The sequence below is a fragment of the Dendropsophus ebraccatus genome, chromosome 3 (genome assembly GCF_027789765.1).
Source record: "Dendropsophus ebraccatus isolate aDenEbr1 chromosome 3, aDenEbr1.pat, whole genome shotgun sequence".
NCBI lineage: Eukaryota > Metazoa > Chordata > Amphibia > Anura > Hylidae > Dendropsophus > Dendropsophus ebraccatus.
In genome coordinates this window covers 89,969,420-89,997,377 of record NC_091456.1, presented here as the reverse complement: position 1 = coordinate 89,997,377, position 27,958 = coordinate 89,969,420, and the positions used below count along the sequence as shown (strand labels likewise).

General features: G+C 41.7%; 1 protein-coding gene across 1 annotated transcript in view; it reads right to left on the bottom strand.

Moving 5' to 3' along the window:
• Positions 1-27,958, bottom strand: part of LOC138785827 (tripartite motif-containing protein 14-like) — a 48,028-nt gene that overhangs the window by 18,164 nt on the left and 1,906 nt on the right. Inside the window, exons 2-3 of the mRNA XM_069962200.1 lie at positions 6,331-6,426; positions 1,514-1,747 (exon numbers count right to left, since the gene is read on the bottom strand). Of these exons, the coding sequence (XP_069818301.1) occupies positions 1,514-1,747; positions 6,331-6,426 (330 nt within the window). The remainder of the gene's footprint in view (positions 1-1,513; positions 1,748-6,330; positions 6,427-27,958) is intronic.

Genomic DNA, 27,958 nt, shown 5'->3' with positions numbered 1-27,958 from the left:
GCCTTATAGTAGCACAGCAGCCTGCTTGTACCACCCTGTGTATTTATGTATGACGTAGCAGCACGTAGCACTGGAGGAACACACATACTACTCTTTTTTTTTAGATCTAGCAGTCTAGCACGTATCAGCAGCACAAAGCACTTGGTGAGCAGAGTGCCTTATAGTAGCACAGCAGTCTGCTTTCGTATTTATGTATGACGTAGCAGCACGTAGCACTGGATGAACACACATACTACTATTTTTTTTTAGATCTAGCAGTCTAGCACGTATCAGCAGCACAAAGCACTTGGTGAGCAGAGTGCTTGCACTACCCTTTATATTTATGTATGACGTAGGAGCACGTAGCACTGGATGAACACACGTACTACTCTTTTGTTTAGATCTAGCACTCTAGCAAGTATCAGGAGCACAAAGTACTTGGTGTACAGAGTGCCTTACAGTAGCACAGCAGCCTGCCTGCACTACTCTTTAATATTAATCCTTTAGCCCTCAGCAGCCTGCTGAACTGACCCGTTTGATGAGCCCTGAAAAGGGGTTGCGGGTTAATTAACTCCTGCCTAACCAAAAGCTAATTACTATCTCTACAAGTTCTCTCCCTTACTACCAAATCGCATCTGAGGGCATAACAGCAGGGGCTGTGTATATATGTTAATGGATCATGCGACTATGCCATCCAATCATTGTTATTCTTGTTTCTTGCGACGCTACGTACACCAAGGGTCTGTGGCAGACTCCCCACATGTTGATTGACTAAAGAAAATAGGGAAGGGGGATTTGAATGCTCATTGAATATTTATCAAATATTCGGCGTACTATTCGATTATATTCAATACTATCGAATACCTTACTATTCGATCGTATATCTATTCGATCGAACAGTATTCGCTCATCACTAGTACCATCAGGTATTATTATTTGTTTTAATATGTCCCAATAATAGCGCCAATTCTCCATTAGAATCAATGAAGCTGCGCCATAGAGGGGCGAGGGATTTCCTCCCACTGGGGGCAGGCCTGACCGCCTCCAGTGCTTCAGCCCTGGTACCCATGGATAGAATGGCACCGTACATGAAAACTGGGCCGCGGTTTAAAAAATGGACCCTGCACACACCGATGCCGTTGTATACTGTACATGGGTCATGTTAAAGCAAATGTACCTGATGGTACATTCACTTTAATATGTGTCAGAATAACTGAACTGAAATAATAAGATATACTGGAAACCAATGGTTGTTGAGCTTCACAAAGTTTACTAAAGCTATATGCATCTGTGATCCATTAGATTATCTTGATTGGATTTCCCCTTTGGCCATGTATTAATTTCATGAACAATGGCCGTTTTTTTCAGTGAAAAGAATGTCTATTGTTAATTAAATCAATACGTTTGCATTGATTTTAATGCAACAACGGCCGTAGTGTATACACACAGTATACACTACGCCTGTCGTTGAACTGTACTCGCAGAAAAAGGTCAACTTTTGCTTCACTGAGATGCACATGTAAAATCATATTACCTGAATAAGTTCTACAGCATCAGGTTGTTGATGTATTTTTCTGACATGGGCTTTAAATTTGTCAATGGCACATATCTGGTCATGGCAGGATTCTATCTGGCCATCATAGGCCCACAGTGCCAACTTTGCCTTATCTTCAATAAATTTCTTTGCTATTTTTTCCTCTTCATCCAGGAGCAGTCTTAGCTCTGTAAATGTTACTGTCAGCGTATCTTTGCTTGCCAATGTGTGGGCCTAGAAACACAGATGGGAGTATTAGGAAAGTGTCAGGAATCAAAGAGAAGCATATCATGTTTCATTCACAGCAGAGGTTAGAGCTTTGTTAAGCTTTACAGCTGACTTGTTCTGATAAGGATATGGCAAAAAATATATCTTTCACTGTCTGTGGAGTGCAACAGACAAGTCAACAATGTCATGTCTGGCAGTGACAGCAAGGTTCCGTATGGGAGAAACAGCTAACTAGACTATTTCAGTTCTTTCTTTTTTATGTAATTATATTGTTCTCATACTAAGAGTTTGGAAAAATGTTCTTTTCACAAAATTTCTAATCTAATCAGTCTAAATTTGAAACATAATAATTCCTCACAATAAAACCAGGCTCACTATAATGGTGCTAAGTTTTACCTGCCAGAACAGTTGGAATGAATCCAATTACAGCCAGCCACTCTTCAAGGACGCCATAGCTCCCACATGGGTTACACATAGTCTCCTATGCAAAGAGCACATGAGGTAAAAACCAGAGCGCTCTGGTGCACAGGCTAAAGGTCATTTTACATTGGACGGTTATTGGACGACCAGGCCAATTATTGCCTCATGGAAAAAAAAAACACTTCCGACACCTCCAAACAGGTATAACCAGGCGCAGGTCTAAGTTTCCAAACCGTACAGTTTTTTTTGTTTTTTTCTAGAGTCATATAACACTGAAGCAAACTCTAACATATACTACAGACAATGTGTGAGGTCACCATGTAGGGTGGAAACCACAAAAACATTAACCCTTACCCTTGTGGTCTCCACCCTACATGGTGACATCACACATTGTCTCTAGTATATGTTAGTGTTTGCTTCAGTATTGTTATATGACTCTTGAAAAAGAATCTAGTAAGGTTTGGAAACGCGTTGGGTCACGATAAACACGTTCCTATCTCATCGATCTATTTCCTTCCTTGGACCTGCGCCAGGTTATACCCATATGGAGGTGTTGGGAGTGTTTCTTTCTATTGTTTCTATCCCCTGTGGATATCAGGAGTGGCTGGGGTCTGTTACTGCCTACACAAGAGTTGTGCCTCTGTTGTATGCACAACTCGCACAGGTGAGAGTTACCTGATTCTCCCCATGGAGCACTGTCCTTTTGTTTCTGTCTAGATTATTGCCCCATGTAAAAAAAACAGACAGTCAGCTGATTGCTGGGATCGTGTGTGTCTAAGAACCTGTGCTGCCAACAACGATGCAACTGAGCCATGTAAAAGGGTCCTTTTTTGAGTACCAGACTCATTACTAAATTGGCGCTAATATGAGTTAGTGCTAAATAAGTGATCCAAACAGAGCTGGTGTCTGTCAAACAAGAAGGACTAACTACAATATTATTAAAGGAGAAGTCAGGCGAAAATCTTTATTAAAGTATTGTATTGCCCCCCAAAAGTTATACTAATTACCAATATACACTTATTACAGGAAATGCTTATAAAGTGCTTTTTTTCCCTGTACATATCAAGGCTTCACTTCTTGGATAACATGGTGATGTCACAACCTGACTCCCAGAGCTGTGCGGGCTGTGGCTGCTGGAGAGGATGATGGCAGGGGGATGCTCAGTGTCCCTCCAGTGCCCTGTTTCCCTTAGTGTCCCCCCGCCATCATCCTCTCCAGCAGCCACAGCCTACACAGCTCTGGGAGTCGGGTCGTGACATCACCATTTTATCCAGGAAGTGAAGCCTTGATGCAGTAGTAAGTGCAGGGAAAAAGCACTTTAGAAGCATTTCTCGTTATAAGTGTATATTGGTAATTTGTATAACTTCTTTGGGGGGCAATATAATTTTTTAACATAAATTTTCGCCAGACTTCTTTAAGAAATATACAACTACCATTCATCGGGAGCCTACGTGCATTTAAAAGAACCTTTACATATAAAGAGTAGTCAATTCTTTCATAAGCGGTCATCTATACTTCCATAGATTGTGGTGTAACATATAAGCTAATTAAAATTCCGAAGGTTAAGACAGGAATGCTTCATAGAGACGTGAGAGCGTATTCAGTGACACACAGGGTGGCATTTAATTGGCTGTTAGGCACCCACATGCTGCTTTATATGGCACTGAACAACTTCTCTTCATAGATCATCTGGATAATTACTGTTACATTTTTGCAGTAATTTACTAGAATGAACACAATGAAAAAGAGTAGACACATTTTCTAAGGCTATACTTTATATGTTTTACAGCAATTTCTCCAACACACTGGTTTTTCCTCAAACCAAATTTACCACTGCCAACTTATACATGATTGCTACTTACATTGTAGTTGCATTGTTCCATGTGCCACTACATTACAATACTGTTGTCAGTGATTACTATACAATAGAAAGTCTAAAGCTCCTTTCACATGGGCAAACTGCTGCCTGATACAAGCGCCATACAATCTAGTACACGAGCATTAGGTTTAGGGAGCCTTCACACAGCTCAATTATTGTCAGTGCAGGGCCATGTGAACAATTGCTGGATCATTTGTGTAGTTCTTCACTTACATCATAGTAGGCCACACATCCTCCGCTTACACAGGAAGATGTGCTGTTGACTAAAGGCCCTTTCACACGGACTGATTATCGGAAACAAGCGCTACTAGAAACATTTGTTTGCTCAATAATTAGACTTTATAAAAGTGTCAGCAAATGCCCCGTTCATCAGCTGATTCAATTTTATGAGCGATAGGAAAATATTGTTATTGGCCATACATCTCTCTGTATAAGCAGAAGACATGTAGCTGGTAATAATGCCTATTAATGGCGATTATTGAAGTGACACTTACCTGTCTCGGTGCCCCTGCAGCCACAGAGCCACCACTCACTCTCACATGCTCCTGTATTTTCGGGTTCTGTGATGTCACAGCAACTCTGAGAAATTTCCCCTCAGCGAGTCAGTGACTGAATACTTCTGCAGTCAGACTGGCTAAGCAGGTAGTTCCTGTGGTGTTGTGATGACACAGGAATCCGGGAGATACTGGACATCATTGAGCAGTGGCGCTATGGTTGCGGGGGCACTAGGACAAGTATCACTTCATTATTATATTCCCACCACTTCCTGCATTCCTGTTTTTTTTTTACCTTTGTCTGGAATACCCCTAAAGTTGTTTTATAAGGAGGAATGGGCTAAAGTTTGTGCAAGCTAATGTGCAAGAACAATTACCAGAAATGTTTAGATACACTTATTATTGCAAAAGGGGTCATAACAAAGGTTCACATACTTCTGCCACTTACAGATACACAGTAATAGATCCTTCCATTTTCCTCAATAAATAAATAATCAAGTGTAATATTTTTGACCGATGGGTTTAATTTGGTCTTTTAGGACTTTTTTTTTTATCTCATGTAGTTTTAGCTCAAATTTATGCAGAAATATAGAAGACTCAGAAGGATTCATGAACTTTCAAGCACTACTGTATGTCGTTCATGAGGTCAGAAAAGACATTTGTTACTTTATAAAGTTATGACTCTCATCCCCAACATCCCAATAATCCCAATCACTGACACCTTTTTCTGCTCTATACTGATGCTGCATATGTAAAACCAGAGAACAGTGTGGTAAAAAAAAGGTCGTCTGTCCTTGGTGCTGAACAACTGAAATTCAGCCACACAACCAATCTGTTCTGTGCATTTCGCATGGTGCAGATTTTACACTCGAGGAATACACAATGGCCCAGATTTACTTTTAGGCCCCTTTCACACACCTGTTTATTCTGTCTGCATTGGCGGACCCATTCATTTCTACTGCCCTATACGCACACATGTGTGTGTTACGGATCTGTATTGTGGCCTTAATCCATGCTGCAAAAAATGGGAAAACCATTGTGCCTCCTGTAGTTGTGGCACAAATCAACTATTTTCAATAAAGGGGTTTGTGTGAATGCGGATAGTTGTGGACCGCTATGGACACACAACTGTAGTCCTGTAGGCAGCTGTGGGGCTACGGACGTGTGCATAAGGCCTAAGTGTCGTTTTTCTTCCCCACAGCTGCTCTCCCTGCTTGGTATTGCTTTTTTCAAATGATGTATCACTCTGGTGCAACTCTGGCACAAATTATGGTGGTTGCAGTGCTCCATTATTTTGGCTCAATCCCTGTAGTTGTCAGTTGTCAATAGTAAAGCAAGGCCAATATCCATGTATGTTTTATTGTCCTTAACAGGTTCAATACTGTAATGCTGCTGAATACTGTCCACTTCTATTCTCCCTCATCTTTTCTTATTTATCACAATTTGCTGCCATCATTTACTACGCGTCTTTGTACAATTTTGGTTGTCACTAGAAAACTATAAACATGCATAAGTATTGCATTTTAATATTTGTTGGCAGTGGTTGTATTCAAGGCAGATCCTGTCAGATGTCTGGGAAGAACTCATTGACTTAAGGGGCTGAGGTCTGTGACGCTACCATTCATTACAACAAATTAGAAATTGTGTCATGAGCAGTCAATGGATTTTAGCGATTATATTTGAGAGCCCTGGAATACGGATCTACCAATTTAGCACTAAGCAAATACAGAGCTTGCAACATTTGTGTATTGAACATAAATCTGCAGTGTTTCTTGCTTTTTAGATATGCCATTTACCTTGAGATCCATGGCAGCTTGCTCAATATGATGTATGTTGCCAAGTACATAGCTTTTCTTTTGATCAAGCTGCTCCAGGCATCTGCTTGTCAGATTCTGCAAAAAAAAAAAAAAAACGATAAGAAGTTTATTAGCATAGCAAACTGTTTTGCAAATCAGTGTTCCTTACTTTTCATCTAGCATAGGCAATGAGAGAGAGAATCCTAGCGGGTTTTGATGTACTGGGCTGACAATACCTTCAGGGAAAGAGCAGCTTTTGGTGGTCTGGGTGAGATATCAGCCCTAGGGGAGCCAAGGGAGTTTGGTTTGTGAGGAACTGCAACTTTGGGCAAGGCTATAGCTTGGTCTAAAGTTTTAACAGTGACAACTTTGTAAAAGTAAAAGTAACCTGACGTGTTTGTAGAGCTACCATTTACAGTACCTATCTAAGGTTGTGATCTAGAAAATGCAAGTGTTCTGCAGCACTAAGGGTAACCAACAACCTCCTAATAGACACCTAGGGGGAGATTTATGCAAGAGTGTAAATATGCACCACAGCAACCAATCACAGCTCCTCTTATATTTTACCAGAGCTGAAAGCTGAGCTGTGATTGGTTGCTGTGGGCAGTTTACACCAGGTGTATATTTACACTCTTTCATAAATGTCTCCCCTAGAGTGTATTAAAACTATTAGGCATACTGTACCTTGTAATGTGAAGTATAATCTTTTTATTCATTTATTTATTTTTCCTAATACTGTATTTTTTAACCCTCAACCACCTATTTCAAATGTACACGGCAAACCAGGCAATTTATTCACCAGATTATGTTTTCACAAAACTGCATAGCTTATCCACACAAGCAGAAAATCCATATTATTCCATATGGAAAAGGCATATGGTAGTCTATAGGGCTATACACTGTCATCATTTTGAATGACATTTTTGTTTTCTGCAGGTTATCTAAAAATATATTACATTCCACCAGAAAACAAACTGAGCTTCTCCCATAAAAGTCAACTGTGACCTGTGAACTGTGACAAGTCTGAATTCCATAGATAGCATAGCATTTATTATTAAAGCACATACACTACAATATAATTAAAATGTTCCAGAAACCATAGGTATGATCTGCATGACTGAAATTCTTCTGCTTTTATTTCTATTCTTGCTGGCAACAGTTTTAGTTTAGTTTAGTAATGGTCACTGCTGAGTTGTTTTTTTTTTTTGGTAAATATAGGTTTTTATTGAGAATAAAGACACAAAACTCCATCAGACCACCAAGGTCGTCACATCAACGAGTAAACATCCACGTCAATATTGAACAGTCGTATCGTAATAAAAAAGGGAAAGTCACATATACATGTGTTGGCATAAAACGATAAGTCAAAACCTCATAAGAAAATGTTTAAGAGCCATGTAGGTAAAATGATAAAACTTTTTCTATGTTTGGTAAAGAAATGGTCCCGTAAAGATCCATGGAGGATTAGGACACAAAAGAGGTATAAAATAAGATAATATAAAAAAGATGCGAAAAAAAAGGAAAAAGTGAGAGAAAGAGAAGACAGGACAAGTGTGAATCTGGGTGGGGAAAACCCAGGGTGGGGAGGGGTAACAGAAAGAGACGAGACTACATAAGGGCACATGAATGGGGAGAGGGAACAAGACAAGGGGTGAACTGTGTTCTACCTGCAATACACCACAGCAAAAAGGAAAAGATATAATAAAAGAGTGAAAAAAAAATAGTAATTAGTTTTCTCTGACTAATATGATGAGAGATCCATAAAGCCAAGTCTCCAGAATCACTAAAGGAGTCCCAGGAGAACCAAATTTTGGTAAACAATGACCTATCTCGGTCATCAGACGCCGACAACTCTTCCATGCGCCTAATAGAAAGTAGGCAATCTAGAAAATCCCCAAGAGAGGGAGGCACTGTGGATTTCCATTTGCGAGGAATGGCCTGCCGAGCGGCATGCAGAAAATGTCGCAGTAAACCTATTTTGAATTTTTGCAGGGAACCCTCTCGTAGAGACAGAAGAGCTAACTCCATGGAGGGTCAGGTAGAAACCGAGCAGATTTTATCATATAAGGCAAAGACTAGTTGCCAGAAGGGCCTTATTGCCTGGCAGGACCACCATATATGTTCCATATTACCCCTTTCACCTGCACACCGCCAACAACAAGGGTCGACTGCGGGGAACATTTTGTGTAATCTCTCCGGATAATAATACCAATGGGAAAAAATTTTATAATTCTTCTCTTGGGCGTAGCTGGATAAGGATGATTTATGGACGAGTTGGAAGACAGAAGTCCAGTCTTCTTCCCGCAAAACTCTTCCTAAGGCTGTCTCCCACCTGGCAACATATGGGAGTGTATATGTGTGGTCCTTAAGACTCAGAAACATGTTATACAGTAAAGAGATGGTGTGTTCAGGGACTTCAGTAGCTATGCATAGCTGTTCAAAATCAGTTAGGGTATGAATCAAGCCCCAGCTGTCTTTAAGGGTAAGAAAAAGACTGCGTAGTTGTTCATATAGTAACCATTCAGAGGGTTGCAGAATGCCCGTTTCTATAAATTCTGCAAACAGGCGAATGCCCTCAGTCATGCATACATGCCTCAAGTGGAGATTATTAGCATTCACTGCCAGGCGCAGAAATCTAGTAGTTAACTCAGGAGTCAGAATCCCTGTGCCTACGACGGGGGTTAGAGGGCCCGGTCTAAGGAAAAGCTTATGTATTAGTGCAAATCTATCACTAAACCCTACCAGGGTTTTGACTAGAGCTGGAGAGTTACCCAGTGAAGGTCTATGTCCCTGTGCACACCACAATAAGGTTAGGGGCGGGCCTATGGAAAGATTATTCAGTAATGAGACCCATTGCTTAGAGGTTGTATTGTGGAATAAATCTAATAGGCATGTGCCCAATACTGCCTGGTGGTATATTTTGAAGTCAGGGGCGCCTGTCCCCCCCTTCAATTTAGGCCTTGCAAGTAGCCTATAGGGCAGCCTGGCTTTTTTGTGTCCCCAGATAAACCTCAAAGCAATGGTCCTAAGTCTCTTCAGAAAGGAGCCTATCGGAACCATGGGTAGAGTTTGGAAAAAGTACAGCACCCGTGGAAGTATATCCATCTTTACAGCTGCAATTCTTCCAAACCACGAGAGGTTCACTTGGCGCCATTTACCCAGGTCCCGTTCTATATCACGGAGTAAGGGTAGAAAATTAGTGGAAAAAAGGGAGGTCGGGTCTTGGGTTATATGAATACCTAGATATTTTAAGGAGCTCAGTTGCCACTTAAAGGAGAAAGCAGTACGTAAATGGGACACGGCAGAGTCAGGAAGAGATATATTAAGAAATTCAGATTTAGTTGTGTTTATTTTAAAATTACTAACAGCGCCATATGATCCTATTTCAGCTAGAATGTTAGGGATACTAACTAACGGTTGTGAGACAAACAATAAGACATCGTCCGCAAACATGGCCAGTTTATGCTCCCTCCCTCCCACCATTGGTCCTCGTATGTTATCATTGTCTCGAATGGCGACTGCAAAAAATTCCATTGCCAGGATATAGAGGAGAGGGGATAGGGGGCATCCCTGCCGTGTCCCATTTAGTATCGGGAAAGGAGAGGAAAGGGACCCATTTACCTTAACTTGGGCGAATGGCCTGGAGTATAGGGCCATGACCCCCTTCTGCATAACAGGGCCCAAGCCCACAAACCTCAAGGCAGACTCTAGGAATCCCCAGTGCACCCTGTCAAAAGCTTTCTCAGCATCGAGGGACAGGATGCACAGGGGAATACCAGCATGTCTAGCCCTCTCCACTATAGTAAGTGCACGGATCGTATTGTCCCGTGCCTCCCTCTGCCTCACAAATCCTACCTGGTCATTAGAGATAAGTAAATGCATAAAAGGGCTTAGTCTTTGGGCCAAAATTTTTGAATATATTTTAACGTCAAGGTTAATCAAGGAAATGGGCCTGAAATTGCTACACACATCTGGAGGTTTCCCAGGTTTAGGGAGGACTGTTATATGTGCCAAAAGGGCTGAAGGGGGAAATTCACCTCCATTTAGCACATCATTAAAGGCAGAGAGAAGCACGGGAGAAAACAAATCCCCAAGGATCTTATAGAACCCAGCCGAATACCCATCCGGGCCCGGGCTTTTCCCATATTTAGAGGCTTTGATAACTTCAGCAAGCTCCACAGCTGAGATATCTTTCTCCATTGTTTCCCTAATGTCAGGGGGGAGTGTAGGTATCGGGTGTCATTCCAGGTATGTTTGGATCTTGGCCTGCAGGGCTGATTTAGATAACGTGGCAAACTTGCTTTGTATGGAATATAGGGTGGCATAATAATCCCGAAACATGCCCAGGATATCTTTCATGGCATGCTTCTTATTACCCTGTCGATCGCGCAAAAAAGGAACGTGGGGAATACACAGCCTAGGGTGAAGAGCCCTTGAGAGTAATCGACCACTTTTGTCTCCGAACATATAGTAACGGGCCTGAAGTTTAGATCTAAAGCATGCTGATTTTTTATCTAAAATTTGGAGCAGTTTGGCTCTCTGCACGGCCAGGTCTGTATATGTTCGTGGAGACAAAGAGCGTTTATGTCTTAACTCCAAGTCTGCTATCTTCTCTAGGAGCTTACGGATACCTTCCCCCCATTCCTTCTTAAGGCGCTATCCATGTGAGATAATAATCCCCCGCAACACCGCCTTGAGGGCCTCCCATTTTACCGGGGCTGGGGTGTCATCTGTGGCATGAGTGTCCTTAAAGTCTGAAATAGCTTTTTTTAGGTCAGCCAGACACAGGACATCTGACAGGAGGATTTCATTAAGTCTCCAAGTGAATGATCTCCTTATCCCACATGGGAATGATCTGACCACAATATTCCCTCTATGGTGGCTGTGGGGGAATAATCTAGAAGGGATTGAGAAAGAAAAAGTAAGTCAATCCTACTATACGTGGAGTGCACCGGGGAATAGAAACTATAATCTTTATCTTTTGGATGTAAGGCGCGCCACATATCTACTAACCGCAGTTTATGAAGGAGGGTCTGAATCTTACGTGTTGCCAGGTGGGAGAGAGCGGACTTACCAGACGAAGAATCCATTTTGGGATCGAGCACTAAGTTAAAATCTCCGCCCATTATTATAGGAAGAGATTCCGCAAACTGTGCCAAGCAGGTCAGACAACGTCTGGCAAAAGTCACCTGTCCCTGATTAGGAAAGTAGACACTTGCCAGTACATAATGGCGGTCCTGCCAGGACACCCTGAGGAAGAGAAATCTGCCAGCGGGATCTACAAGAGAAGTAAGGACATCAGGAGTAAATGATCTGTGGAAAGCAACAGAAACCCCTTTAGATTTGCCCTCCGGGTTTGGGGCATGATACCAGGTTGGATAATAATACGATTCACACTCAGGAATTTGGTCCACTTTAAAGTGGGTTTCCTGCAAGAACACAACCATAACTCTCTTTTTATGAAGAGAGTAAGAAATCTGCCTACGTCTCTCGGGGATATTCAGTCCCTTCACATTGAAGGAACAAAAACTGAATACACCCATCATAGGTCAAAGAAATGCGTCGGGCAATCGCAGGCAGAACACAGACAGACAAACATGTAGGGACCACGAACAAGGAGCCACATGGGGGACAGGACAAGAAGGATAGAAAAGAGGACGAGGAAAGATAAAGGAAAAAGCAAATACATATGATGTTGAAGGACCGGGGACAAGATGAACAGAATAAGCCAAACTACTCTTAGTAGAGCAGCAAGGACAAGTATGGCTAGATGCACCATCAATGGTAACAGTGCAGTCACAATACACTCACCAGAAGGTGAGAATAGCCTTCAGAGGCGTGGAAACCCAAACAGATAAACCCCACGGCAACTCCCTCCCACCCACCCCCCCACCCTCCCAACCCCCACTGAAAACACAAGAACACTCTAAGAGTATGCAAACATATCAAGGCACAAAGAGAGATAAACTAAATAAAGAAGGTATTTCTCTAGGAAGATATAGAGGAAAAATGAAATGTTTAGACTAGCACATATCAAAAAACAGTAGAGTGGAAAGAAAATAGTTTCCCACAATCAGCACGGATTAAGGCCAAAATAAAAGGTTAAAGCGCCACATAATGAGGCGTGGGTATAGTGAAAATGTTACGGCCACAGCTTTTAACCCAGTCCTGATTCCTCCGGTGCAGAACCATCATGGCTACCACGGCGTCTTCTCCTCTTGACTGGTGTCCAATCCGAGGATGTCGCGCCTGGCTCTCCTAGCAACAACGGTGGGGTAGGCCAATCAGGAAGTTGGACCACTGGTAAGCCGAAAGTACTCAGGAACGTGGGAAGATCACCAAGTTGTCGGAAAGTTCCAGATACGCCATCTTTTTGGGCCCGTAGGTTAAAGGGGAAGCCCCATCTGTAAGCAATGCCGTTAGATCTTAGCACGTCCACCAGGGGTCGCAGCGCTCTCCTCAATTGCAGTGTGCGGGCAGACAAGTCTGGCAATGATGTTATAGGTATGCCATCATGCTCTATGGCGCCTTTCTCCCTTGCAGCCAACATAATGGCGTCTTTGATTTTGTAAAAGTGAACCTGGCATATAACATCCCGCGGTCGCCCATTGGGAGGTGGTTTCGGCCCTAGAGCCCGGTGGATTCTGTCTAGCTCTATCATATCAGACCCATCTGTGGCCAGCAGCATGGCGAATATAGATTGTGCAGCAGCATTAAAATCAGTCACTGACTCGGGCAAAACACGTATCCGTACGTTGTTTCTGCGGTTGCGGTTTTCCGCATCTTCTTGCTTCACTAAAATTTCCTCTATTTTAACCGACTGGTATTGAATAACGGTGCGGTGGGCAGTCAATTGGGATCTAAGGTCTTCCTGTACCTTGTCCACATCGTCAAAACGTGCCCCAATATCATGCTTTAAAGTACGCAGTTCCTTTTTGTATGTGGCTTCTATACGGTTAACACATTGCTCAAAATCTTGCTTTGTGGGGAGAGATTTAATGTATCTTCTCAAGTCCCTCAGGCTCCACTTCTTATCGTCCGAGTCAGGAGAGGGATCTCGGCGCTGCCCTGGAGAGACTGACCGCTGGCTGTCTGAGGCGTGTGGTGAGGCCGCCCGCGAGGTCCGCGTCGCCATCTTGGATCCCATGTTAGCAGTTCTCGGGCGCTGCGAAGCGGGGAAAAAGTGCTGTATGCCGGGCGTTTCAGGGTCAGAAGGAGCCAGATTCTTTCCTCTGCTCTTTCCCATACCTTCAGGAAAGATTAGTGCCTCTATGACGGGGTTTGGGCGGGTAGGGAACTATGTGGGCCCAGGAGCTCTTCAGCCGTGCTGCTCACTCTGCCATAGGCAAGCCACGCCCCCACTGCTGAGTTTTTGTTGTGCCTGAGTGTGATGATTTCTCAGTCTGTATACTAGATCAGTTTGTTGGTTTTTTAAGGGCTGAAAATATTGCTTCCTTAAAGTGTCACTGTCATAAAATTTTATTTTGCAGAAATCAATAGTACAGGCGATTTTAAGAAACTTTTGAGAGTTTGAAGCTCTCTCCCCCCCGGTCTTCATTGTTCTCTTTGGAGAGGGGCGAGATGAGGCACCAAAACAGGACAACAAATTGTTAATTTACAGCTACATCACCAGGCTTTCTCCTCTGACATCAGCACTGACCTCTCTGACCTCTGAATAGGGGTTTTCAGTGGCTCCCTGTGGTGTCAAATCCTTTGTTCTCTGCTCTCTGCTGCCGACTAATCTCCCTCCATAGCACAGACAGGATCGAGATTTCCTGATTCTGAGCATTGGATGACAAAGGAGAGGAGGGGAGACCTGGGAAAAGGCTTTTTAAATGCAGATAATGGCATATTTGCCTAAAAAACCCACATACAAAGTTTCTTAAAATCGGCTGGAGAGTGACTATTTAACCCTCAGGCGACCCTGGACATACCTGTACGTCCAGGGCCGCACACAGGTGTTCAGAGCAGGGCCGTTCAGCGGCCGTGCTCTGAACCGCTGCGGTCCCGGGTGCCGCATGTAGCCCGGGACCACGGCTATACGGTCGTACCGTGCCCGCTAATAAGGTAATCGGATGCAGCCGTTCCCTGGTGTCTAGTGGCGGAGATCGATCTCTGTGTCTTCACCTGGCCGGGGTCTGCGTCGTAGTGGCGCTGATCCCGGCTCGGCATTCAGTTGTAGCCGGAAGCGATCGAGTGCCTATCTCATCGATCTATGCTGTATTACTATGCAGCATAGATCGTAATGAGAGATCAGAGTACTTATACTAGAAGTCCCCCAGGGTGGCTTCTAGTATATGTGTAAAAGTAAAACAAAAAGTGGCATTAATAATAAAAAGCCCCCTCCCCTAATAAAAGTGTGAATCACCCCCCTTTCCCCATGTTATAAATAAAAATAAATAAACAAACATGTTTGGTATCGCCACGTGCGTAATCGCCTGAACTATTAATTAATCACATTCCTGATCTTGCACGGTAAACGGCGCAAGCGCAAAAAAATTCCAAAGTGCCAAATTGCGCATTTTTGGTCGCATCAAATCCAGAAAAATTGTAATAAAAAGCAATCAAAAAGTCGCATATGTGCAATCAAGGCGCCGATAGAAAGAACACATCATGGCACAAGAAATGACACCTGACACAGCCCCATAGACTAAAGGATAAAAGTGTTATGCATGGTAATGGAGCGATTTTAAGGAACATATATTTGTTAACAATGGTTTACATTTTTTAAACGCCATAACATAAAATAAAAGTTTAACATGTTACATATCGTTGTAATCGTAACGACTTGAGGAACATATATACCAAGTCAGTTTTATCCCAGGGCAAATGTCGTAAAAAAATACCCTCCAAATAAAAGAAATGCGTTGTTGTTTTTTTTTTTATTTCACCACACATTGAATTTTTTTCTGGTTTCGCAGTGTACTTTATGAAAAAATTCAGCCTGTCATTGCAAAGTACAATTAGTGACGCAAAAAATAAGGGCTCATTTGAGTTTCTAGGTGAAAAAATGTGAGTGCTATGGCCTTTTAAGCACAAGGAGGGAAAAACGAAAACGCAAAAATTTAAATTGGCTTGGTCCTCTAAGGGTTAAGTATTTGCTGCTATGAGTTTTGGGGTCTCTGTCTTGTCCAGTCTACCTCAGTTTGTTTATGTTGTTTTTGACTGATTTTGTTTGGTTTGAATGTCTATCATGGGTTATTTATGCATTATCTTTTCTGTCTCATGCTGGTTGTATTGATATTGCTCATTTTCTGCTGCCATAGTCTGTCTCTGTCGTGTCCAGTTTGTCTAATTGGAAATTTCTCTGGTGTAATCAGCCATCACAACCTCTTACACAGGACAGCTTAGTGCTTTGAATTGCTGCAGTGGCCTGTGCAAAGTGTACAGTAATGTCACCACATATTACAGGCAGTCCAGTGCGGCAGCAGCATTTGACCACAAGTGAGTAGAGGAGTGAATACGTTTCTTTCACACAATTGCATAGTTTTTGCAGCTAGCAAAACTATTGATCCATGGGTATGAATAGCCCAACTAATGTCATCCACATGCTGGCCACAGACTTTGACCATGCACACAATAGAAAGTATAGGAGCCATAATAAGAACTGTGTAATATATGCTATTTTGTTTAAGGTCTGGGCTTCGAGTAAATGCATGGACTGTGCAAGTATGTGCATTGGCAGATAGAACAAAAAAAGTCATACAATATCCGTATTAGCAGATAATATTCAGGCAAATTTTTGCTGTCAAGTAGATAGGGCCTTAACATCTTTTTATTTTCCAAGGTATCCCCTTGGGAAATAAGACATCCCCTAAAAAAAAGACATAGTGCCTGTTTTTGAGGGGAAAAAAATATAAGGTAGGTATGGTCCGAACCTGCCGAGGTTCGGGTTCGTACGAACCCGGACTCTCAGCAATGATTCCCGCTGTCTTAAACATTCGTGCAGAGGGTGGATACAGCGGGAGGACCGCCTGGAAAACCGGGATACAGCCACAGCCATAGGCTGTGTCCCAGTTTTCCAGGCGGTCTTCCCGCTTTATCCACCCTCTTCACAGAGGGGGAAGACAGTGGGAATCATTGCCGAGTGTCCGGGTTCGTACGAACCCAAACCTTGGCAGGTTCGGACCATCCCTAATATAAGGCACTGTCTTATTTTTGAGGTATCACTGTACTTGGTGGCCAGTCTGGCCCTGTTCTCCGTCCTGCAAAAAATTTTAATTTTTTTTTTTCTAACACTGAGTTGTGGCATGTAGAGCACGATTTTACCTTTTTATGCAGACTCCACATTTAAAACATATCCATGTATCTCAAGTTGAATCATGTGACATATGCGCATTTTGATAAGGGGATTTATATATATTTTTTTCATACATGTACTCCAAAAAATGTGTTATGCTGTCTTTTCTTATCAAAGCCAAAAGTAAACTTCAGCTATAAAAAAAGCCATTTGTATTCTTTGATAAGAGGAGATACATTAAAATAGTTTCTTAGTAAAAATGATTGCTGTATGTGCATTTTTCTTATTATACGATAATCTGTTTTAACAAAGATATTTGCCCTGGAAGTCGGGGAAGCATGCTAATTACCAGGAGGAGCTGTGCTATTCCGCTGCCCACTTGTCAGCAGTTTTGAGCAGGTTACTCTTTTTTAGCATGTGGCTGTCACTAATTACAAAATTAAATAGTTACAGGAGACTGTGGCAAATTGCCAATACTTTTCTCAGTTTAGGTTCCAGGTTTTTCAGTTTTTGTTTTTTTTTCATATTTCAAAAGATCCAGCAGATGTCAGTAGACAGCCAGAGCTTTGCATAGTAGCATGTCTACTGAGACCTTGAAAACATCATTCTCATTACACAAGCATTCTTAAACTATTCCACAGAATGCACTGGACCTAACATTATGTTCAGCCTTGCCAACAATTCTAGTAGCTTGGTATATAACACTTACGTAATCGGATTAAATCAGTGGGTAAATTAGGAAACTGCTTATATTCTCTACTTATACACAAACATATATAGTTATGCAATATTATACAAAACTGTAGATTTCCTGGATAGCCATGAATAAAATACTATATACTAGGTAGATTAGGAGCAGAACAGTACCAGTCAGTGAGTAAATAATATCTATCCAAACCAGATCAACATAAATTTCAGACTCGAGAGTTGCTAAATAAAGCCAAACTCCCTAAAGAAATACAGGAACCAGACCAGTTGTTTGACCTCATATCAGACCACCCTGTTTACAGAATAAGGCCATGTTCACACAACACAAGTTCTGCATTAATCAAGGCCGTTGTTGCAACGGTCTTAATTAGTACAGAACTTACGTTGTGCTAAAGGCTGAGGGAATCCTGTCCGGAGTGTATACACAAAGGGGTAGATTTATCAAACATGGTGTAAAGTGAAACTGGATCAGTTGCCCCTAGCAACCAGTCAGATTCCACCTTTCATTCCTCACAGACTCTTTGGAAAATGAAAGGTGGAATCTGATTGGATGCTAGGGGCAACTGAGCCAGTTTCACTTTACACCATGTTTGATAAATCTCCCCGACAGTATACACTCCGACCGGGATCCCTAGCAGCGCCGCAAGAAACTGAAATGTCAGTTTTCTGCGGCCACTATTCATTGAATAGTGGCCGCAGAAAACCCTGTCAGTCAGTTCTTAAAAGTAAAAAAAAAAAAAAAACACCTCCCATAATAAAAGTTCTAATCTCCCCCCTTTTGCCATTTTTCATAAAGAAAAAAAAAAAACATATTGAGTATCATCGCGTTTGGAATTATTGCATTCGCAATCTCACCGAATTACACTTATTACGCGAAATGCTTATAAAGTGCCTTTTCCCTGCACTTACTACTGCATCAAGGCTTCACTTCCCAGATAAAATGGTGATGTCACGACCCGACTCCCAGAGCTGTGCGGGCTTTGGCTGCTGGAGAGGATGATGGCAGAGGGACACTGAGGGACACAGGGCACTGGAGAGACACTGAGCATCCCTCTGCCATCATCCTATCCAGCTGCCACAGCCCGCACAGCTCTGGGAGTCGGGTGGTGACATCACCATTTTATCCAGGAAGTAAAGCCTTGATGCAGTAGTAAGTGCAGGGAAAAAGCACTTTATGTGAATTTCCCGTAATAAATGTATATTGGTGAGATCGGGAATGCAATAATTCCAAATGCGATGATACTTAATATATTTTTGTTTTTTAAAAAATGGGAAAAGGGGGGTGATTAGAATTTTTTTCACATTTAAAAACTCTTTATAATTTTTTTTTTACACTTTGCTCCCGGGTTGATCAATAAACTGCTAATTCTGATCTATGCAATTATATAGTATTGCTATAGCTTTGTATAGATCAGTGAGATTATTGATCTGCTAACAGAGTCTATCTAAAGGCCCTATTACACGAAACAACTATCGTCCGTATTTGGCTCATATCCGCCGTTACGGACGATAATCGTCTTGTGTAATAGAAGGCAACAATTAGCCGACATGAACAATGTAGGCTGATCGTTGCTGTAGTTTGTCTTTCAACATGTTGAAAGACACTGCTATCCTCTATGGGCTGCCCAGATAATCTAGCGATCACCTTGGCAGCCCCTCTGCAGAGGCGGGCGGCTCCCAGAGTTCACGAGCGAGTGCGAGCTGCGGAATCCTCGACGGATTTTCCGTCAGCATTCCATAGTGTGCACGTAACCTTAAAGAGAAAAGAATTTGAGCAGAATTAAAGTGGAATTAAAGCAGAATTCAAGCAGAAAACAGGCAGAATTAAAGTCCCATTGCCTTCCATAGGATTTCTCTAGCGGAATCCACTGCGGAGAACAGATCCACAGAAGAAAATTCTGCTCAAAAATTTAGCAGTGTGAACAACCCATCCTATTGAACACAATAAAACATTGCTCTGTTCATATTTTATGGGTGGAATTTCAAGCGGAATCCGCAGAAAGCGCGGATTCTGCTTTAATTTGCTAACCTATTTGGGCCCTTGCACAATCAGCAACAGAGGTGGAATTTATGAGCGGAGTACGCATGGTGGATTCCGCTTGAACTTCTGCCTGTCCTATTGCTTTAATGGAATTTCTTGTGCGCCTCTCCACTCTCCACTCAAAGAATGAACATGTCCCGTGGAGCCCACCCATAAATTCCGCCTCTTTTACTCAGTGTGCACAGGCCCCCTACATCAGTGTGCACATACCCTTACCACAATTGTAGAGCATCTTTATCTTAACTTTGCATAATAACGTTCCTTTGCTTTCCTCCTGAAAAATAGAGGCCCTAACCTACAGCTTTTTCTCAGCAGTACTTGATGTTAACTATGGAGATACAGCTACAGTACAATGCAAGAAGAATCAATAGCTACTGGAAGGTGGTATCACACCAGGTTATGTTGTTTGTCACATCTGGTGGCATCCTCCTGAGAACGGGATTCCGACATTTATTGTGCTATACAGTAGTGGGTGTCATTTATTTCAATGGCTAGAATGGAGTCTCTAGGGTTTCTGCTAATTTAAAGGGAATTAAAGAATTAAAGATGATCCTAACCTGTTGACAGATTTTACGAAGGCAGTGAACAGAAAGCCAAGAGTACCTTTGTTTTATCCATGTACTTTACCATTATGGTTAAATTGTAACTTTTATTAATATATAAATGAAAGTGTTTGATATAGTGGGAGCAGTCCTGTAGCCCACCCGCCCGCTGGCTCCTACTGATGAATAGTCATCCAACGCTCTGGCTGATATTGATGTCACTGCAGGAAGCCAGATGAATATTCATCAGTAGAAGACAGCGGGTAGGTGGATCGGTGCACCAAGGAGCAAAGTACCATCCCCGGTGCAATGAATGGCCTCATTTACATATAAATAAAAGTTATGTTTTTTGCCTAGAAAAATGTACCAATAGCTGTCATAGCACTGAAGGGCGGCCAGACCACTAAATAATGTCCGTCATTTTAGACAGGAGCTGAAAAAACATTGTGTGAACATAGCTTATGTCGGCATCCTGTTCTCTGTTTGGTCCAGATTAACTGAGAACATGGGGTTACCTTTTTCCATATGTATAGGTTACAAGTTCATCTCAATAAATTAGAATATCATCAAAAATATATTATATAGAGTCATTACAAACAGAGGAAACTTTTTCTAGTGTTTATTTCTGTAAAAGTTGATGAGTATGGCTTACAGCCAAGGAAAGCCCACAATTATTTATCTCAGAAAATTCGAATAATTATCCCAAAACAACTGCAAAGGCTTCCTAAGCATTTAAAAAGGCCCTTTCACTAGTTCAGGAGGTGACAATCCTGGGGAAGACTGCTGACTTAAAAGATGTCCAGCTGTCTACTCGAAAATATTAGAGAATTTCATGCTTCCCTTCGTCCACAAGCTTTTTGGAGATGGAATTATACTTTTTCCAGCAGGACTTGTCACCTGTCCACACTGCCAAAAGTACCAATACCTGGATTAATAACCACAGTATCACTGTGCTTGATTGGCCAGCAAACTTGCCTGACCTTAACCCCATAGAGAATTTATGGGGTATTGTCAAGAGGAAGATGAGAGACACCAAACCCAACAATGCAGATGGGCTGAAGGCTTCTATCAAAGCCATGATGATATGCAAGATCCCCTGATTAACAGATCAGTTGCCAAGTGGCAAGCTGATATTCCCGCTCTTGAAAATCACCAGAAAGTCAAAGAATTGACAAACCACTGGGTGAAAAAAAACAACAACAGTACTTTGTGCCAGAGACCAATTGATCCAAGCCATATGACTTCACAGAATGTACCTTACACCAGATAAGTTGGGTAAGATGGGCATACTCTCCTGTGGAAGAGAATGGGGTATGGATACATATGATCTGGTCGTGCCCAATTATTCAAGACTACTGGTCTATGGTACATCCCCTTCTAAACACTGAGTTAAAGCTCCCTGGAGTGTGTGCTCCCAAAAATAGTTTACTAGGTTTGGCTGATGACTTGTTCCGCACTGAGTATAGTTGTATGCTATACAGGCTGCTTTAATACTATGCCTGCAAAGCCATATGACTCAATTGGATACACCCTAAGGATCCCCCTTTGTCTTACTGGATAAAGATAGTGGATCTGGAAAAGTATAATGTCACTTATTCTGCTTGAGGTAGCCTTGCACGTTTCTATCACATCTGGAAACCATGGTTGACAACCCAAACGCCCCTGTCTACATGCAGTGTTGAGGTACAGCTCACGAGCATTATGTCAATAGGGTGAGTGAATGTATTTGGTCTGTGTTTCACATTCCAAATGTTATAAAAGTATAGCTATACCAAACAATATATTATCTATAATGATGGTAAACTGTCTTTTTTACCTTGTTGTCTCCTTACAGTTACAGTATATTTGAATAATGCAATATTGTCAAGAAATACTACTGCTCACAGGAGTGAATGAACGATTGGAAAGGAAAAGGGAACCTGTAACCCTCCAGCTTTTAAAAAAAGTACAATTCATATCATGCCTGGAGAGCCAAAGCTAATGCAAAGTCAAAGTATTAACAGGTGGGATGGAATTTTCATAAAATGAGGGCCAGTTTACACTGAGCAAATTCAGCGGAATTCCGCAGTGGAGCTCTCCTGCCGTGGGATCCTGCCTCCCTCAGTGTAAGACAGTTCATCTATGGGAGGGCGTGCGTGACATGTCAATTCTTTGAGTGGAGGGTCGCAAAGAGCAGAGGCGCGCAATCTCATACTATTACAAAGTATTTTGGATTATATGTGGTTGTGCTCATCTCAGGACCTGTTTCTTTAAAAGTGGTTTGGCATCCTGCAAATTGTCATATAATTTTATTTTCTAAAAAATGCTTTATCTTTGCCATTCTAATAATACATTCCACCCAGGTGGCTCCCCATAGAATTGTTTTGTATATTCTGTCCCCTCTCCTTTTGCTTTGGTGGTGTTAATTAGTAAGTGTACATCGGGTCAGAGCCTGGCTTCCCTCAGTCTTGTGACTGATAGCACAGGGTAAGGTGTCTTTTTTCTTTCTGCTTTTCCTTGTGTGGTGTTATTCTATTGGCGACCATTGCTGTAGCGGCACTGTGTCTGCAGGTAGTGTGGCCCAGAACCCAGGGGAGCCATGTCTGGCAGTAATGGGGTTCCTAGACAGTTGGGCCGCTCCCTCCTGTGGCGCTGTTGTTGCAGTGGTGGAAAGCCCCCACAAATCAGGAACTATGAAGCTGTGTGTCAGCTTATGCACTTTTATCAAATTGTAACTAACTGCTAATGTTAGTAGTGTATAGTGCTGAGAAGCAGATGGTCAGTCATACATTTATGGATGTGCTGTCTTGTCTTTTTTTTCTCCCCATAGAATTGTAATAATACTGATTTTTTGGTTAGATAGTATGTGTCTTGTGTCGCTGCCCACACCTTCTCTCTACTCAGTGTTTTTAACATTTGACTTTCAGGCTCCATATCTCACCATTCACTACAGCTTTGAACATGAGACTACCATCATTTTATAGACAATCATAGTGGTTATCTCATACATTAAATTGACTTGCAACTACTTAGCATATGCTTAGTTATGCAGATTATTGTCCTGTAACTGCATTGTCACTGTTTGCTCCTGGTGGTGGAACAATCTTTTTCTTCTTGTATGCTACAGATTGCAACTTGTTCTCACGTTCTTTAATAACGCAGTGTATTATTAGCGTCATTCCCAAGTGAAAAGTCAGTGGGAATTAAAGAGCAGCTGTGAAGACGATTTCTCAAGTTAAGAGAAACAGCATCATATAGCTTATCGATAGCGGTCTCTCGCACAAGAAAATTGCCAAACTGCACCATGTGAGTGCCATGGCAGCATGACAGTTAGAAAATACAAAATTAAAGGGGTACTCCAGTGAAAAGCTTTTTCCCAGTAATTGAAACACATTACAAAGTTATATAACTCTGTAATATGCTTCAATCACCTATCTGCCCCCCTTCCCCATTTTTTCCCCCTCAATCCCGCACCAGGAAGTGAAGTAAACTTATTCTTACCTAATGACTGTTGACCCCAGGCTGTTCTGTGACAGCCATTTTGTGACAATGACATCATCAAGAGGGAGGCGGTCTAAGCCCTGTTAAGCCAGCCTCCCTTTGTCAGATGACTCAGGTTGCTCAGCTCTGATTGTCTGAACAAGATGTAAGCCATCTAACAGTTTTACAGAGTCAGTTAGACATCACAGGAGGCAAAGTGCTTGATGGGAAACCTCAAACCAGGAAGCAAAGAAAAAGTGAAGAACTAACTGGAGCTTCAGGGACCTACAAACAGCGGGAAATTCAAATGGAGACAGACTCAGGAGAGATGGTAAGTGTAAAAACTATCTTTATGATTGATTGATTTTTTTAATATATATCAGCGCCGGAGTACCACTTTAAGTCTGTCCATCTATTCAAAAGCCAAGAGGTGGACGCCCAGACAAAATATTGTTAACAAGTCAGCTCATCACAGTTCTGATGCAACAAACAGGGCAGTGGAGGTGGCTCATATGCTTTGTAATAGCGAGATTACTGCAAGCACAGTGCAACATGCATTGCAAAAGTCTGGAATGGTGGCCCAAAAAAAGGTGAAAAAGCCTTGACTTCAATATTATTATAAGAAGCATGATACAACAGAGAGATTCGGGCGGCACTACAGGTAGAGAATACACGTGCAGAATCACTCAGTGGGAATCGGCTCCCATTAGCCAAGACACGGGGGTGCTAACTGAGATAAAAGTCCATCATAAATCCTTTGCATATAGAAAAAAGAAGTTGCACTCACCCGAGAAGTCTTCATAAACTCTTGTCTTTATTTATAGCAAGCGGACATAGTGCGGACAAAAATAAAGAGCAGACGCCCTGTGAATGGAGTGGTTCACTCCATTCACAGGGCGTCTGCTCTTTATTTTTGTCCGCACTATGTCCGCTTGCTATAAATAAAGACAAGAGTTTATGAAGACTTCTCGGGTGAGTGCAACTTCTTTTTTCTATATGCAAAGGATTATTATAAGAAGCTTCAGCTGGGGTTTGCAAAAAGTATGAAAAGTGGATAGTAGAATATTGGAAAGAGATGATTTGGAGCAATAAGACAAAATTTAATAGATTGGGCTGTCATGGTGCAAATTGATTTGGAAGAATCAAGGAAAAAGGGAGTTAACAGATCGAGAAATTTAATGCACTGTTGAGTGTGGTGGAGGAAGCCTAATAATATGGGGTTGTCTCACAGCCAAAGGCATTGAATATTTGGCCAGGTTCGATAGTGGTCTCAATGCTGATCTATATGTTTGTATCCTACAAGATGAATTACTTATACATACACTCACACTCAAGAACTTCTGGTATGAAATGCACAACATAGTGTTCCAGGAAGACAACGACCCAAAGAAATTGTTGAGATTGGTGAAGAAATATATCAATGACAATGAAGTAAAGTTACTGGATTGGCCAAACTCAGTCCCCAGATCTCAACCCAATCGAACACTGCTCGCATGCATGAGCTTACAGACTATTAGGAGGGGGTGCGAGACACTTGTGGGAACAGTTGAAGGAAAAGCTATATTCATAGCCTGACTTGCACGAACACTGGGAACATGTAGAAGAGACCTGGGATCAGATTTCAGTTGAGACATGCTTGAATCTGATTAAGAGCATGCCCTGAAGCATTTAGGCAGTGGTTAAAAAAAACAAAGGTGGATTAACAAAAGAATACAAATTAAAATTTTACATTTTTATTAAAAATTTATTATTTTAGAGAAAAGGCTGTTTTTGAGCACAGAGTATATTTTTTTTATAGTTTGTGTAGCCCATGATAAGTGCATTAGGGGAAAAAATGGGCTAATGATGCATACCACTCTTAGATTTTTAGGAGCAAACCAGTAACAATGCCTTTACATGACAAGAATCTGCCTAACTAAGCATATACTAAATAGTTACAAGTCAATTTTATGTATAGCCAAGATGATTGTTTATAACAGTGCTTTTCAAACTTTTTCTAGTGGAGCCTCACCTATCAGACTGAAGCAATGCCTGGGCCTCAGCAGACAGACCAAAGGAAAGGCTAGGCCTCGCCATCTGTGGTGGAAGTCTATTAAAAAGTTAAAAATAATGCTAAGGGTCCTATTCCACGGGCCGAGTAGGGCCCGATCAACGATGTAAACAATCGCTGATCTGCTAGATCGGCGCTCATTTACTGGGCCTATTCCACGGCTGGTTATTCCTGCAGTTTAGCTATGAGAATAAGATTTTTTTTTTTATTATTTGATAAAGCAAAGTTCTCTGAACTATTTTTTGTTTGTCACCATAAGGATCTACATGATTATGGTGATACCCGATTTGTATAGTTTAGTTTATGTTTTGCACAATGAAATCAATAAAAAAAAAATATACTGGATGGAGTTGTGTCAGTATATGCAGTCTTTTGATGATTTTTATTCTGCTTTTTTGTTGGAAAAATGACCAAAACCGGAAATTATTCCATAGTTGTTTTGGAATTATCACTGTACGGGCTAAATAACATTATACTTTTATAATAAATGCAGTGATACTTCTAGAAATGTTTTTTTTTTTTTTTTTTTTTTGTTAAGGCCGGGTTCACTGCTTTTTTGCAGTCCGTTTAACGTATCCATGTTTAAATGGTTACTTTTAACGTACACAAAAACTTGGTCAATCACGCATCTGTTTTGGTCCTTTGGTCTGTTTTTGCATCTGTGTTTTCCCCCCATAAAATCTATACATTAATTGGACTGCAAAAAATGCAGTGTAAACCCAGCCTAAAATATTGCTTAAATAAATTTAGAATACCTTACAATATAGTAGTTCCAACTAAGCAAGCCGTAAAAGCTGGCTGTGTAGAGGGTATCGCACACAACAATCATGTCTGGCAGCTTCCCCCTGGGTACTGTTTATAAGAACACACATATATATATATATATGTGCTTGATCAGAGAAGGGGATAGGCAATTTCAGGGCTTAGAGGCCTTTTACACGGGCTAAATATCTACAATGAGTTTTGCTAGAAACGCTCATTCAGCCTATAATTGGCCCATGTAAAAGTGCTAACATTCAGCCAAAGTGTGAGAAATCGCTTGTCAGCTAAGCACATCATTTATGCAGCCCTAAAAATCATCATATATAAACCGCACAGCCAATGGCAATGTATTTCAATGGCTGCACGAATGATACAAGGATTGTTCATGTGGCCTGGCCCCTCGATTACTTGTGCCGTATAAAGGCACGAGATTGGCACTTGTTTGCCACCATAGATGGCCAAAAAAGGCTCCGTCTATAAGGACTCTTAGATACGCCCTAAAGTTCCCAACACAAACAGTGGCAGCAGAGGAGCCTTTGTCACCTCTCACTGCTGACACTCAACGGAGGTAATGTAACTTTATTAAAGCAATGTCTTAACAAAAAAAAAAAAAGTTTTTCTATTCGAGTCTCCAAGTACCCCTTTAGGCTATGTTCACACAATGTATTTTTTATGAAAAGAATGGCCATTCTTGTCATTAAAAAATATGTTGCATTGAAGTCAATGCAAACAACGGCCATTGTAATAATTGACATGTGAATTATTACCGGCTGTTGTGCATTGATTTCAATGCAATTATTTTTAAGACAAATTGTATTCATTTTTGTCAATTATAACAGATGATAAAACAGTAAATTTTGTAGCGGTAGAGGCAAAAGAACAGCATTACAAAGATTTCAATGCAATTTTCAATGCAACAACAGCCGTTTCACAGTCAATACAACAGCCATTGTTTTTTTTGGGAGAGGGACACTTTTTCTCACATTATTTTTTTGTTTGTTTTGTTTACACCTCACAGGCTTCCATAGGTGGCAGGCCAGAGGCCATTATCTGGCTTCTGGGTGCCTGTTGGGTCAACAATGGACTTCTCCTTGTCAATCCTGAAAATGTTAATCTGCCAGCACCAGTGCACTCCAGTGTTGTCCATGACCCTGCAATCATTCTGAAGGATTTTATGGTGCAGGAACCAGCAGCTGCTAAAAGGTGGATATATGTTCCATCAGTCATTATCAGGTTAAAGGAAATGTATCAACAGAAAATCACCTATGTATGTTTTTAAAGAATTTTTTTAGTTTTCAGTTTTCCCATCTAGGTTATAAAATAATCTTGAAATCATTCCGTTTTCATATCCACCACTACGTTTAAAACTAAACTGAGACTTCCTGTTTTGTCTGTAGTGATAAGAAAAGGCTGCTGTAAAGTGATCTGTACAGCATTGCAGCAACATGTGACACAGATAGATGGCATCAGTCTAAAGCCCCTATTCCACGGGCCGACAGTGAGGAGCAATTCCAGCTCTATTCCACGTGGCAGCAGCGAGCAGTCTGGAGAGGGCCGCAGGGAGATGCAGGGGGGGCTGCCAGGGTGATCATTGATCGTCCGGGCAGCCCATAGGATATAGCGGCGGTCTGCTGCTGCTGCTCCTATTCTGCAGAGCGACAGCAGCAGATTGTTGCTATATAAGTTGTTTGCTTTTTCAAGATGTTGAAAGACAAACTATTTTAGCGATCAGTCGACATGTCGGCTGATTTTTGCCTCCTATTCCACGGGATGATTATCGGCCGTAACGGCTGATATCGGACGAATACGGACGATAATCGTTCCAT